We start from the raw sequence: 15,671 nt of genomic DNA on the forward strand, positions 1-15,671 counted from the left end.
ATTCATTACAAAGCACTACATAACAAAGGATACCCAGCATTGGAATCGAAAAAATGGGTAGGAAATAGGGTTTAGTTTGAATTTAGCTTTACTAACAAACTTTGTAAATTAGTCATGACTAACAATAGTATTTGATGAACCCAATGAGTTATTGATTAATTTCTTACAAATTTTTAAAAAATGGGCGAAAAACACATTTTGGTCCCTACATTTTCAGTCGATTTCCGTTTTAGTCCCTAAGTTTTTTTTTTACCGCTTTTAGTCCCTCTCATGAAAAACGCTTCCATTTTAGTCCCTGCCGTTACATCAGAAACGGATATTGCAGGCGTGGCAAACGGCAAAGTTAAATAATAATAAACTAATGTCCACGTGGCCTAAATTAATAATAAAAAATATTTTTTAATGCCACGTCAGCATCTAAATTAAAAAAATTAATTTATTAATTCTAACTAAATAAAAAAATTAAAAACTCTCATCAAAAAAAAAAAAATCAAAAACAAATTTAAAACTAAACCTAGCAAGAACAACAAAACCCAGAAAGAACTAAACCCAGCAAGAACAAACTAAACCCAGCAAGAACAACAAATTTAAAACCCAGCAAAAACAAGATCAACAAAACACAAACACGGCAAATTTAAAACTCAAAAAATTAAATTCAAACCCACGTTGTTTTTGTTTTTTATTTATTTATTTATTTTTTAATATTCAAAAGCAAATCAATCCTTTCTCTTATTCTTTGCAAGCAAGGGAACGGTAAAACCACAAATACGGTCCAAATCAAATAAAAAGGGGAAATAATAATTAAATTGTCTAGTAACCCAGAAATGATGATCTAAATCAACGATGCAGATATTATTGAAAAAAACATGGAAGGCGGAAAAATACGTTGATCTATTAAAGAAGTAGATCTGATAATTAATAATAATCACACACACACACAGAGAGAGAGAGAGAGAGAGAGAGAGAGAGTTGGTCTGCCATTTTCAATTCTTTCCTTTCAAAAAAAAAAATATTTGGCCTTTTTCTTTTTGTTTCTCTTTGTTTTCTGATTTTCTTTTCTACGAGAGAAGAAGAGATATCATATGAGATATCTCTTTGTTGGTCTGCCGTGTTTGTGTTTTAAATTTTTTGTTGGTCTGCCATTTAATTTTTTGAGTTTTAAATTTGCAGTGTTTGTGTTTTGTTGATCTTGTTTTTCTGGGTTTTAAATTTGTTGTTCTTGCTTGGTTTAGTTTGTTCTTGCTGGGTTTAGTTCTTTCTGGGTTTTGTTGTTCTTGTTGGGTTTAGTTTTAAATTTTTTTTTGATTTTTTTTTTTTACGAGAGTTTTTAATTTAGATGCTGACGTGGCATTAAAAAATATTTTTTATTATTAATTTAGGCCACGTGGACATTAGTTTATTATTATTTAACTTTGCCGTTTGCCACGTCTGCAATATCCGTTTCTGATGTAACGGCAGGGACTAAAATGGAAGCGTTTTTCAGGAGAGGGACTAAAAGCGGTAAAAAAAATACTTAGGAACTAAAACGAAAATCGACTGAAAATATAGGGACCAAAATGTGTTTTTTGACTAAAAAATTCATTGAGCATCGCACAAGATATTGGCTAGTTTTTTCCAAAAGGGTGTACAATGCTTTTTCTATTTTCATTTTAATATTTAACACAGATTCTGGCTCCAGTAAAAGCATTAACAGTCCAATTCCCATGATATCATTTTTGTTGATCTCGATCATCGAATCAATAATGGGGTAGTACAGGAATTCAAAAAACCAGCACTTACCTATTACTTCAGAACTTTAAATTAAATAATGATGAATCAACAATGGGGTAGAACATCACAGATACAGATTTATAAAATGTTCAACAACAAAAAATGCGCTTGGGGAATCCGGAGTTCCAACCAAAATTATTCTCTTTCAACCTTCTGAATCACCCTGAGCTTAGCACTTCTACACCGGCGGTTCAATCTCTCTTCCTCCTCCGATGGTGTTATTGGTCTCTTTGTGAGGATTGCTCCTCTATAACCCTGTATCATTTGTTTAATCCACGGTTCATTTTCACCATTATCATTTCTGATCTTTCTCAATTCAATTCTCTGTCTCCCTTCTTCATCCCCACCATCCTCATTGCTGTTAATGATGTCAAGAAATGTTTGTTTTACAATTCTGTCCTCCAAACTGTGGAAAGAGATGACAGCAAGCCTACCACCAGGTGCGAGGCAATCAAAACAAGAATAGAGCGAATCCTCCAGTGTCTTAAGTTCGTCGTTAACAGCTATCCTCAGAGCTTGAAACACCCTGGTTGCTGTCTTTATCCAACCTTGCCTCCCTCCTGTAGCAATCAAATTAAAATATTGACTTAAATGCTTTTCCCATTGTTAGTGGGGAGAATTTTTGAATCCCCTAGTTATGGATAGAGATATGGGGCAAGGTGCACAGTAGGCACATTACTTGTTTGGAGTGTTTCAAGTAAAGGTACCATATATTTAGAAGGGATATAGAAGGCAAAGTCAAAAGAAAACCACTATGGAAGAAGGGTAAGAAAACTACCTCTAGTCCCAGGAGTTGCATTCCGAATAAGATCTGCTACTTCGCCAGTCGTATGCAACCCACCATGTAATCGGGCTTTGACAATTTTATTCTGAAGAGAGCGCCAGTTGCTCTCCTCCCCATATTCCCGCAATATCCGTCCCACTTCAGTATCTGGCCAAGAATTTAAAATGTCTTCTGCTCTCAGACTTGCCTGTCATAGGCCTGTTCCAATCAGTTAATTAAACACAAATTTAAAATTATTATTTAGTGAGCAAACATAGGAAACAAATAGACCAATTCACTCATTCCCCCAACAAGCAATGATATCAAATTACACCAAGACAATGCCTAGGGTGGAAATAAAAACATGTATATTGAAGAGGAAAGCAGAAACTGTTCATGGGAATTCTAGTATGGAAAACAGTGGTACAGAACTCTACACATCTAAGCATTTTTAAGGGGGGGAAAAGGTAAAAAAGATAAGAAAAAAATTTTCTCAACTTATAATTGAGGTGTCTGCATGCAGTATGTGGAACAAAATTGTAGGCTTAGCATAATGCTTTCTGGTGCCATTTGATCCAAGAATTGTATTAGTTTGTTAATGGATTTATGTATCTGTTTCTTGTGTCAATACTCCTACTTTTCTCACCAGACAAACCCATTTCAGACATCATCATTAGTCACATGGTTCACTATAACATAATAAAACCTTGAAGCTCCCCAACTCTTCCCCTTTTATTGTCCTATCTTCTTGGCATCAGCTTCCTAACTTTCTCCTTTGCATTTCAGATGTTAAGTGGCTTCATCTACCCTGATCCTTTGATCCTCAAAAAGCACTTTCTTCTCTCTTTTATCTTATCAATATATATCAAAAAGCTGAAGCGTAGTATTTATTGTTGCTACGCTCCTATTAAGCCACATCAGCAGCCATATCAATCTACCTATTTCTCATTTCTCTCCACTACTTCCAATCATAATTTCCCTTTTACTTTTTCATCTCTCCACTACTCTCAACCTTTATGTCACTCTTCATCTATCCCTTACTCTTCCTTTTATTTTGGCTTTTCTTATTCTCATTCTATTACTATAAATATGCCACTCTCTCCCATTCTATACGTATTTTCTCACATGAAAAAGGTAAATACTCTCTCTCATGTTTTATTTTTGTGTGAATTTTTTATTTTTTGTATCTCTACTTTAGATTGATGAATTTATGTGGTACTGCTGCTACTACTACTACTGTTTGGAAAGCAAAATAACTTACTATCTAAGTACTACTACTACTACTACTACTCACAAATGAGGCTATTTGAAAAGCAAAATAACTTACTATCTAACTACTAGATCTCAGCTAGAAAGTTATATCCTTTTTCACCATTTGTGATTTAATTCATTAACAAATCCCACTTATATAAATAATAATAACCAAATTTCACTCTTACATATCAGACAATGAATATAACTAAAATATCTTCTCTGCATTAAAATCAGCACTTTAGGCCTAAAGACTAAAGAGACCTCAAGGGCATTGAAAGGATGACAATTATTTACAAGTTGTTGGAAAGCTTAAACCCACTACTTACACTTTAGATTTCATTTCTTAAAATCTATTATTTCCATGTTACCTTTATCCTCTTTTTCAACCTGTAACACTACTTAAATCTAAGGCCAATGAGCTGTTGCTCAACAAGCACCTCCTCCCCTTGCAAGTGCTAAGTGGAAAGTGAGGTCCTTGGTTCAAGACCTACTGGGTGCGCGTGTAACTTACCCAAAAAAAAAAAAGCCTTAAATGTAAGTGCTGTCTACATTTTTCTTTTAATGAAGAGCTGCCAAAATGCCAAGTAATGAAAAATCCACTTGTACTTGATACAAATAAAGTTGAAATATTGCTGACACTAATCATAGTTCTACCTTTTTAGTCTGAAGGAATAATTTCAATTTGATGATTTCATCAATAAATAAATAAAGAGTAAATTCAACTATTGGTATTTTCTTGTTTTCATTAATGCATTTAATTGTTTTGATTGTACATCACTAAACTTCTTTGAGGCCTATCAGCTGAATATAACAAAGTGAAAAAAAATAAATAAAAAATAAAAAAATCTGTGGAGAGCCTTATTGTTACCTGAGGATCCATTCGCATATCAAGAGGTCCATTACCAAGTACACTGAACCCTCTTTCAGGATCGTTCACCTGTCCGAAAGAGAAGGCATTCAAAACGGAATAATATTATGTAATATGTAATACAGAGGAATTAGACTTTCCCCCAAGCAAAGATCAAAGTACAAAACTGCCAATCTTAATAGTAGAAAACTGGCACTAATTAACAATGACGAAATAAAAAGAAAAGCAACCTGTTGCTGCTTTAAAAAGAAAAAAAGAGAGAAAAAGGAACCGTTACAATACATTAATCTATCACCCCAGTTTTCCCAAACCTCAAAGATATATGAAAATTTTACATTAGATAAAGATGAGAGAAAAAATAAAATCCAATGTGATACATGAAGCTTCTCACAGACACACAGACACACACGCACGCACGCCAAGTCATCTATAGTTAAGAACCAACAAATGCAATTAACACAAACCTGCATGGATGACATTCCCAAGTCCATTAAGATGCCGTCAACTCCAGTGTCTAACAGTTTCTTATCAACCTCGCTAAGCACAGATTTGATATGCCTAAAATTCTTCAAAATGGTATGTGTTTTCAGGTCAGAAGTTGGATGACAAGAATCACCATTCAAGATGGCATCAATTCGAGCTCTAGCCTTCTCATAAGCCACAGGATCAACATCCATGCCAAAATAGAGTTTCAATTCTGGATGGGCTTGAATTATCTGTTGTTTCCAATAAGTAATAATAGATTAGAATCACAAGAATTAGGAAGGAGCAACTCAAAGTCAAAATTGGAAGATACATACAAATTATGAGATAAGAAAAAAAACTCTCAAAAAATTTACAGTAGCAAGACCAAGCACAAATGCACAATAACTAAACAGTTAAGACATATTCCAGTTAATACGAAACAACTTCATCACAAAGGGGGAAGAAAAGAAGACAGGAAGTGTGGAATATATTCGATTATAGCGCTGTCCAATGCACGATCAAATGTCAAAAGATAAATTCAAAACCTAATCTTTGCACGCTAAAAGCCTAACTTGACTAGGAAAAGGAAAAAAAAAATGGAGCTCCACATAGGAGGGAAAAGTTCACAAATAGCTTACAGCTCACTTTTATGCCTTTTCTTCTCAACGTAATAAATAAATAAATGCACACATAAGGTTCAAGGAAGACGAGATATTTTCATTAGAAGTTTGTACTAGCAATAATCCAAAGATTCTGGTAACACTCAAGAACATGGTCTTCTCACAGAGAAAATAAAACAGCCCAAAACCAGGTGAAAGCCTGAAACCATGATGTATATGAACTTTTGGTTCTGCAGTTATGGCTAAAATGTTCAAGACAAGTTATGTAGAGTCACCAACAAAAACAACATCCACTTCCAAATCGTGGGGTCGGCTTCTTATAGATCCTCAACAGATTAGTCAAGGTCGGGTATGAATTTACAAGTGTCACCAAAATTAGAAAAATGCCACTTTCTATTATGCTCTTCTAACATTTCCATAGTTTTAAATTACCACAATTCTCTCTCTCTCCACAGGAAATCCAACCCCAAGTGAAAATTAGCTAATGATAGTATAAAGATGAAACTAGGAAAAAAAAAAAGAAAAAAGAGAGATTTGAAGTAGCAGTATTTTTCAACTCTGTATCTTGTCTCAATTATCTAATCAATGCATATAAAAGTATTATATATGAAACAATAGGAAGGGAAGGTAAAGACTAACAGCAGAGGAGTGACCGGCGGCGCCGACGGTACAATCAACGAAAGAGCGGAGGGGTTTGGAGGAGAAGACGTCGACTACTTCGCCAAGCATCACAGGTATATGCGGCGCGGCGGCGCCACCGTCACCGACGTAGCTTTGGATTGCGTGTTCATCCAAAGCTTTGTCAGAGCGAGTCCTCCTCTTCTCCTTCACCACCACCGAATTCTTCGCTGCTGCAGTTACCACTACTTTCGCTTTCTGCTTATTTTTGTTACTCTTCGAAGCACGAGTAGTAATGTTACGACTGCAAGTGAAAGTGAAACTGAGACTAGTTCTTGTGGTGGCGGTGGTGAGGTAGCGAAGACGGAACGACGATGAAAGTGAGGAGAGAAAGAAGAGCTTTGCGGTTGACGATTTCGCCATTTATTGTTTGTGTGTTGTAAATCTCTAGCTACAATCAGTGTTCGAGTACTACTAGTACTATATATATGTAGTGCTCTAATAATAAAAATGAGAATTTTGATTGTTTTCCATTGGCAAAACTCTAAGCTTTATCATCTTTCTTTCTTGCTTTGTCTATTTTAACTAAACCCTAATTTAAGGATTTTACTTTGGTGGTGTTGGCCTTGGGATGGCCAAAATTGAGATGGCCAAAATTGGAATTAACCTTATTTGCCGAACAATATAATTAGTAGACACTGTTTTGAAAGTACATTTCATACTAACATCTTGAATCTAAAAGACTTGATTTATGGCCTATAAATCAAGTCTCAAAGACTCGATTTTCATATTCTGATCAAATCTGAGCTAACGCTTTTTCACGTGGCGTCCACTTGGAAATCGAGTCTTAGTGACTCGATTTATATTTACAGTGAAAAGATTTTTAAGTGTCTGGATTACAAAATACAGATCAGTCACCATCAACCATCACCAAATACAAGCACAGACTAGCCACTATCAACCCACAAATCCGAGCATTAATCTAACAATTCAGCACAAATCTAACCAAATCCACCCCCAACAACCACCTAAAATCCAAATTAAAAAAATAAAAACCCCAAAACCCACGACCCGTTTGGCTTGTTGATCGGGGTTCTCTACAAGAAAATCCAAAAACCCACAACCTTAAAAGTTGGTATTTTAAAGGGTGGCAGGATCGGTTAGGAGTTTGGGTGACTATGGGTTGACCGGATTGGTGGTTTGGAGTTTGGGTGGCTGTGGGTTGGCTGGATCAGGTGGCTATGGGTTAATGCCTGGGTTGCACGGCGTGGGTCTGGCACAGTGGTGCGGTGGTAAAAGTCGATATTTTAAAGGGTGGCAGGATCGATTAGGAGTTTAGGCGACTATGGATTGATCAAATTAGTGGTTTGGAGTTTGTGTGGCTATGGGTTGGCTGGATCAGGTGGCTATGGGTTGATGCTTGGGTCGCACGGCGTGGGTCTGGTTGGATCGGGCGGCTGTGGGTTCTTTGGCTTCTGGTCAGGTTTGCGTGGTGGTGTGGGGGTTTGCTGTGGTTTGATGAGAAGGTGGGGTAGGGTGGGGGGAATGGTTTGTACATGAGAGAGCTGAATATGTGAGTAAGGAGTTGGCTTATAAATCGAGTATTAGAGACTCGATTTCCAAGTGGACGCCACGTGGAAAAAAATGTCATATCAGACGTGATCAGAACACTAAAACCGAGTCTTTGAAACTCGATTTATAAACCCTAAATCGAGTCTTTTAAACTCGAGATGTTAGTAAGAAATGTAATTTTATAACAATGTCTACTAATTATATTGTTTGGTAAACAGGGTTAATTCCCAATTTTGGCCCCTTGGGATTTATTGTTTTGCCCTTTCAATTTTGGAGTGGATTTTTTTTCTTTAAAAAAAAAAGGGGAAAATTAAAGATTTATTTTATAGACTAAATAAAAAGTAGTATTAAATGAGAAATATTATATTTATAACATTTTCATAACACTTACAAAATAAATTTTAAATAGTAAGTTATTATTATCGATTACTAGTAATCAGTACAACTTATTAGTTAAAATTTTTTATAAAAATATTGTAAACGTAATATTTTTCATACAATATTTAAAAGAGTAAAAAATTATATATTGTTCATGCAAATAAAAAATTTATTATTGTTATTTTTTTTAGAAGAAACATGTATCATAATGTACCATTTACGAGAACAATAAAATAAATAAATGTAATCCTACTCAAGAAATAGATTATTTATTATTTAATATGTAAGTGTGACTGTTACTCGGGACCGTTTGGGCCTTACCACAGAAGGGGGGCCCTCCGTTTGTAAAAACTAAAAAAGGTGAGAGTGGCAATGTGGCATTAAGATTTATTGAGCTTTGTAGAAGAGGGTTTGGTTCTTGAAGTTGGGCTTGAATTGAAGGGGTTAGGCCCAGCCTAATAGAGGACAAACTGGTTTGGTTGGGGTAGGCGAGAAGTGAAGTTTAAAAAAGTTAAGAAAATTTTTAAAGAAGTAAAAAGTGAAAGTTAAAAAGGTGAAAAGTGAAAAAAATTTGTGAGTGGAAATGGTGAATTGCACGTGGTGCAATACCCTAGGTATTGCACTGAATCCTAATCCGGTTATGTAGGATGGAACCCCTATTTGGCAGGTGAAAACAGATGGAGAGTGGTTGCAAGATCAGAGGCCATGCTGCTCGAGGAGGCGGTTGCATCAGTATTTGTCTAATAAATAGAAAAGGTACCACATTTTAGCCCATCAAGCCTAAAATTTACCCTTACATCAGTTCAAGCAAAGTTATGTAAAAATACATAATTGTTACAATAATTGTATAAATTTACATTGACATTACTCATTTTGCATTTAGTTTTTTTTTTTTCTTCTTTTTTCTTTTCTTTACATATTTCAAGAATGAAGAAAGATAATGGATGATGGTTGTTGTGTGTAAAGAAAAAAAAACAATTAAAAAAAATCATATATATTTTTTTATATTTTAATGAAATGTAGTGTAAAATAGATAATCTAATGTGGAGTGTTTTGAAAAGTGAGTATATAAAATAGAAAATATTGGTTTTTATGCTAAAATCAACAAAAATTTTTACATGAGGTTTACCTAATGTCCCAAATGATAGAGGGGACTCTAAATTTCGCCGTAAACGGTTGTTGTTGTTTTCAAAAAGGCCCTGCTATCCATCTTTGTTAGTAGTCTCACCATTAAGTATAAAAATGGGTGCTTAGTTATTAAGACACAATCACCCATTTTGTAATCATCTTTGTTAGTAGTCTCACCGTTGTTGAGGACTCTTTTTTCACCCCACATGGCACTACTTTATTGGCAACTCATGCCACATCAACATATTATTGATTTTTTGGATAAATCTCTTTAAAGCCCAAAATAAGTTTATATCTCATGGATTGGGCTCACATGGCCCACAAGATCCTTATTTCAAGAGGCAGGTTCATAGTCCACATTTCTTCTTCATCAATTGGGATCATAACCCCACGACATCAGTAACATCAACATATGGATCAGGCTCAAGCAATAAATCGAAGCTCATGGCCCATACTACCTCTCTCACGCTCATGGAAATCAGCTTCTCCAACAAAAGTCCATCTTTACACAAAATGACAACAAAACCCAAGGTATGTCATCTCATCTTCAACTTATGATCTAAGCTCATAAGTCTCTTTAGGGAAACTTTGGGAGTCATGGTTTGGAAGGCCAAGAAGTATGCTCAGTAAAGCTCCAGGGTTTAAAGTTGATAAAAGAAACATGTTGTTTGGCGTGTCTTCTCCAACTTCCTGAACTCTAATGAGTTTGTGTGTATCAGGTAACATATGGTAAGCATCTCTTATCACATAACATTTAAAATGATAAAATTCCCCATTACTCTTTTCCTAAAACTTAATATTCATCATATTACAAACACTCAATATCTCCAACCATCTAAATGCTGAACAAATAACTATTCGTTCAACCTCTAGCTGTTCTTATGCAAATTTAGAAATTTTATTATATTATTCTACATAAATCTTATTACTACTTTCAGTTAAAGTCCAACTCAAACACATGGCCTAATCTAATTGGCTACCTTTAATCTTCAAATATACAGAATATTCATGATATCTCTAATATCTAGCTCCTGTCTACCACAATCAAACCAAATATTCATCTGCCAGTTGCTAGAGCAGAGCATTAAATGCTCTTCTTGCTTACCAAGATTAAGTCACAACACAATGAGACCTTGACTAAATCTTTAAAGTTTCATTAACTATCAACTAATTATTCTATTACTTACTAAAAATGTGTTGTAATAGAATCTTGGACAAAAAACACAAACACCCAAAAGGAAACATTTCCAACAAAACACTAGCAGTGTGTTTAGCACTTAACACCTGGCTGAAATTGATATCATCAGCCATTTAATGCTGAAATCCTAGCAACCTGATATCTGACCTCATCTGCTTCTGCCCCAAGCAACAGTTGTCTTATGACAGCTGTGACAGGTGTCTTATGACAGTTGTGACAGCTGACCCAGCAGCCTTAACATTATTCATTTTCCTTATTTGGCTAAAAACTAAAACCAACTAAAGAAACTATCTTTTTTTTGCTAAAATACTTTCCTTTTTTGCTACTTTTTCCCCAACAGCTCTTATCTAAAACAACAAGAATACCTTAAAGCTAAACATACCATTTTTGGCCAAATCTTAAGATGGATTTTCTGAAGATTCATTGCTGATTGTGATAGATTTTGACTGAGATTATTTGCTAAAAACCCCCCCTTAAACTCAGCTATAAATAGAACCCCTCATCAACACACCAAAACAGACTAATAGAGAAGAACAACTCTCTCATAAACTTCTCTCTCCCTCTAATTATCTTCTTAAGCTCTTAATGAAGTTATGAGCTTCTAAGTTTTTAGTTTCCAAATTAGGAACTAAACTCTTCAGTCCTTAGCTCATAACTACCTTTCATGAGCCCTCATCCTTCCTCCAGCAGAAAATCTCAGCAGCATTACTAAACACACTACAACATCATTACTTTCTTATACTCATTCTCTCATTCTCCATATTCAGAAAATACATCTATCTTGCTGCCTATATCTCTAAACATCTCTTTTTTCATTTCTCTTACACAATTCCATACACACTTACTATACCATTACATATAACACACCACAACTCTTCTAAACTCCACTTTCATAGTCTCTCACTCTGAAATTCTAATGTTTTGCTGCCTATAAACACATCTCAATACACTTCACCTCTCTTATAAAAGCCCTTCTCATAGAAGGGCATAAACTTCTAATACTAAAGCCCTTCTCCTAGAAGGCACCAAGACCTCATATCAAAGCCCTTCTCATGGAAGGCATAGATCTATTTTACATGAAGTTCTTCTCTTAGAAGGCACAAATTACATCTTACAAAAGCCCTTCCCATGAAAGGCAATCCTATTCATAGTTTCACAACAACCAAAAGAGCATTGTCAAGGGGAAACTCATTTAAGTGCATGATAAAATGGACAAACTTAACCAGCCTCTACACACAGCTGGACATACTCTATCTCCCTCTAGTTGCACTTATTTTTCCCCTTTAATCTTGAAGTTATCATGGCAAACTACCTCTCCACCGCTAGAGTCATTCTGCTGGAATCCTATCAACTCACGAATGCTACACAGCTGGAGCTACAAACCATACAAAGATAAGTAACTTTGCTTCCATATCTTTAAATTTACATTATTGAGTACATGATTACTTCACATTTAAATACATATTACTTTATTCCAACTACTATTACAACTACTAATCAAAGTTATTATATCAAACGCATATTATATATTTATTCAACCATTATCATGATTTTTAGACTTTGGCTTTAATGGTCTTGTAGGCTTAAAAGTACGCCGGTAGCCATTGAATCACGTGGCCCAATGTTGAGTTCCGGATGTAACTCCCCAAACACAACCCGAGCATAGCAAGGTCACCCCTCTAGTAGCCAACACGTGGCTAAGCAACTGGAGCCCTCGAACAACCGTTAAGCCACATCACCCATATGTTGGATAAAAAAAAAAAAAAAAAAAGAAGCCTAAATCTAAAAATGATGTCGCAGCGGCATAAAGTGGAAAAAATAAATAAAGTTTGTGGGTTATTGATTAGGGAGAAAAAAACCAATGTTTATTAAATTGGTTTTATTTAATAAAGTTAGCTTAATTAATAGGATTTTTTGTCATTAAATAAGAGATATGAGATTTAAAGATGTTCATAAATTTCATGAAGTAGACACCATAGTTTTGTAACTCAATTGACGAAATTGTGTCATAAATTACAATTAATTAGTTTTGAATTAAAGATGTTCATAGCTCAATATGACCAAAAGAGTATGAAGTGGGAGAACGTTGTTATCCCTCTAGTTTCTTATGGTTATGCTTTATGTTATTGATAGTACCTTCTAGTTTGCTAAAAGAGTATATATAATTTGTTTTGCTTTTCCTTTTTATATAAGTGGTACTTAAGACCTGTCTAAAAGGCAAGTATAATTGCAGCTTGAGGGGGAAAAAAGCGTTAACAATAATTCTTCACCTTATACAACGTGACTTCACAACCCACTGCATCAGAGGCTGAAGAATTTTTTTATTTAATTTTTATGGTTGTCTTTTCTTTTTTTTTTGGTAAGGCTAAGCCATAAATTGAGGCTATTATTATGTGTTGCATTTCTTCACTTCATTTTTTTGAAGTTTTTTTTTTTGGGTGTGGAGAATCTAATTTTTTTAAGGCTAAACCATAATGTCATATTCAACATCACATGAGGCCTCATCATGTTGGCACTCGCCCCAAAAGAAGAAGAAGAAGAATAAATATAAATAAAAAATGCATTTGTTTGAATGGGTGAACCCATAAACCATCCTAATCGAATTGTCAAAAACGATTCACACACGCAAAGGAGAGTCAGTCATGGCTGCCAAGTAGCTAGTATGTGGGGTTTTGACTTTTGCGATGAATTTTCTAATACGACCTTCACAAACAATGGCGACATCTCGTAAGCCCTCCTAATTTAGGTCAATTTAGCACAAAATTTAATAAATTCTTCCCAATTTTCAATCATTAGATATAAAGTTGTCTTGTCATCATAAATAGAAAATTGTGTGATCATCCTATAATCAAAGACTTCACAAACAAAAACAAAAAAAAAAAAGTTATTTGTTGGGATCATAACCAAAAATGAATACAGGAGTAATACCGGAATACATAAGTGATCATAGGCATCACAAATATGCCTCATTCAAATATAGGCAGATATGCCACAGACATCCGTTTAAATCTATACTCTATGGACTAATTATGGAATATAGTAACAATTATGAGACAACCGGCAATTAGTAAGAGTCACTTATATAAACTCATCCATGCATAGGTTTAGGTATGAGAGAAATTCTCAAAATACTACGTGCACAAAATATTCCATCGTTGTGAGTAATAATTTAAGCATAAGATTAACTTTAGTTAATACCACAAAGATACTTTAAGCTCTATATGATTCTTATGTTGTAGGTTTTTCAAAACTCATGTAGAATTTGTAACCGCTAATTTTAAATCATCATCATTTTTCTATTTTATCTAGTATGTATAATTAGTAGAGAATGTGTTTTACCTTAATTTTTTTTAAAAATGGTATGTTCCAAAGTCAATACTGAAACTCTTCAAAACTCATGACAAAACCTTTGAACATTCTCTGCTCTTAGCCTCTCTCTCTCTCTCTCTCTCTCTCTCTATTATTTATTTATTTATTTTATTGTTTGGTAATTTGTGCTAATCAAGTGGTTGTTGGCTTGCTACCTATTCACATTCCATTTTCTTCTTTTTGACTGACTACTTTGTTTCATTAATTAATTTCTACTTTGTATAGCTATAACATGACCTTCTATTATTCAACATTGTATATACTTGGTCCACTTTAGCTTTAAGCATGTGTACAAAAACTTGGCCCACATTCTGTCTCTCTCTCTTCCTTTGCCATCGACCTTTCCTCTCTTTATTTCCAATTGCCACACAGACTTGGTCTCGCAGCAGTAAAGCTAGCTTGTTGAGTTTGTGTGAATGTAATGGAGGACTCAGCTCCAGCAATAGTTGCAGTACATGAGGGAGATCAAGCAAAGAGAGTACTAGAAGGAGAAGCTAATGCAAAAGCAACAGGGCCTCATCATCCCACCAATTTCTTTGGGAAGCATAGGATGTCAGCTGCAATAGCCAATCTTCAAAGCCAAATCAAAGCAACCCAGGTAATCCACAGCCTTCTTTAATCACCATAATCATATGGTACGTATGTATTTTGTTTTGGGAAACCAAAAAAAAAACAACAACGTTGTGAACTTGTGGTGCAGGAAGAGCTAGACCAAGTTGAAGCATTAGGCAAATCCTCAGCAGTATGCCAAGAGTAAGTAGAAAATAAATCCTTCATTCACACTTGTTTATTAGCCAATTTATTTGTTTAATTTCATCACCACAATTCAGACCACATATATAATAATAACATATGATCATCATTATTTTCATCTTCCACAGACTCATTTCAAGTGTTGAATTCATCCCTGATCCACTGCTTCCATCGTAAGAAATAAACTGCTGTAGTTGTTTTTAATTATTGGTTTTTTTTTTTTTTTTCGTTATTGTTATAAGCACAAAGTTTTCCTTCAATCCAGTTCAGAAAAGAAAATCACTTCCAACCAATTATGCGGCGGTTTATAAGAAAGGGATTGGAGGAAAATTATGTACTCATTGTTATGGTATGCTATAAATTGTAGGACAATGGGTCCGGCAGATGTGAGCTGGGATCGTTGGTTCAGAGGAGCCCACGACTCCAAAAATCAGAAACGATGGATCTGAGTCTGACTCACGATAATGCCAGCACTCTTCCTTTCCCGCAAAGAATATGCAAAAACTGTATCAAAAAGAGCTACTAGAGGACCAACTTTGTCGGGTGCTTTTTTTATTTTTTTTTTAAGTAATTAATTTAAAATTATTATATGGGTTGGGAGTGGTGGATAAGATGCTGGGTACGTTTTCTCTAGCCATGTTTATTGGAAAAGCTTATCAGAACCATTCCCTCAACTATTATGCAATTTCTGGTCATTTGGTTTCCAAGATGTGCTTGTACATAAACTACATCAACCATTGTCTCACAACTTTTTTTTTTAGTCCTTAGATCTAGTATTTCCGCTTGAATGAATTTAAAGAATAGTGTAATAGTTCATTGGGAAAATATTAGTCTCCAGCAATCACTAAAATACCAAATTTAGCTTACTGGAAACAACCATATCACTCAGAGAAAATGGATCCATCATTGCTGCAA

General features: G+C 34.8%; 2 protein-coding genes across 2 annotated transcripts; one reads left to right on the plus strand and one right to left on the minus strand.

Moving 5' to 3' along the window:
- Positions 1-1,759: 1,759 nt before the first annotated feature.
- On the minus strand, positions 1,760-6,952 carry LOC115972483 (ribosomal RNA small subunit methyltransferase H). Its single transcript, XM_031092792.1, has 5 exons — positions 6,380-6,952; positions 5,120-5,371; positions 4,656-4,724; positions 2,549-2,741; positions 1,760-2,330 (listed from the first exon to the last, which is right to left on the minus strand). The coding sequence occupies exons 1-5, from the start codon at positions 6,779-6,781 to the stop codon at positions 1,906-1,908; spliced, it is 1,341 nt and encodes a 446-aa protein (XP_030948652.1). The 5' UTR covers positions 6,782-6,952; the 3' UTR covers positions 1,760-1,905.
- Positions 6,953-14,286: 7,334 nt separating this feature from the next.
- LOC115969951 (guanine nucleotide-binding protein subunit gamma 2-like) lies at positions 14,287-15,463 on the plus strand. The gene is made up of 4 exons (XM_031089592.1): positions 14,287-14,601; positions 14,704-14,756; positions 14,885-14,929; positions 15,124-15,463. The coding sequence occupies exons 1-4, from the start codon at positions 14,425-14,427 to the stop codon at positions 15,203-15,205; spliced, it is 357 nt and encodes a 118-aa protein (XP_030945452.1). The 5' UTR covers positions 14,287-14,424; the 3' UTR covers positions 15,206-15,463.
- The last annotated feature ends 208 nt before the right edge of the window (positions 15,464-15,671 follow it).

The sequence above is a fragment of the Quercus lobata genome, chromosome 12, assembly GCF_001633185.2.
Source record: "Quercus lobata isolate SW786 chromosome 12, ValleyOak3.0 Primary Assembly, whole genome shotgun sequence".
NCBI lineage: Eukaryota > Viridiplantae > Streptophyta > Magnoliopsida > Fagales > Fagaceae > Quercus > Quercus lobata.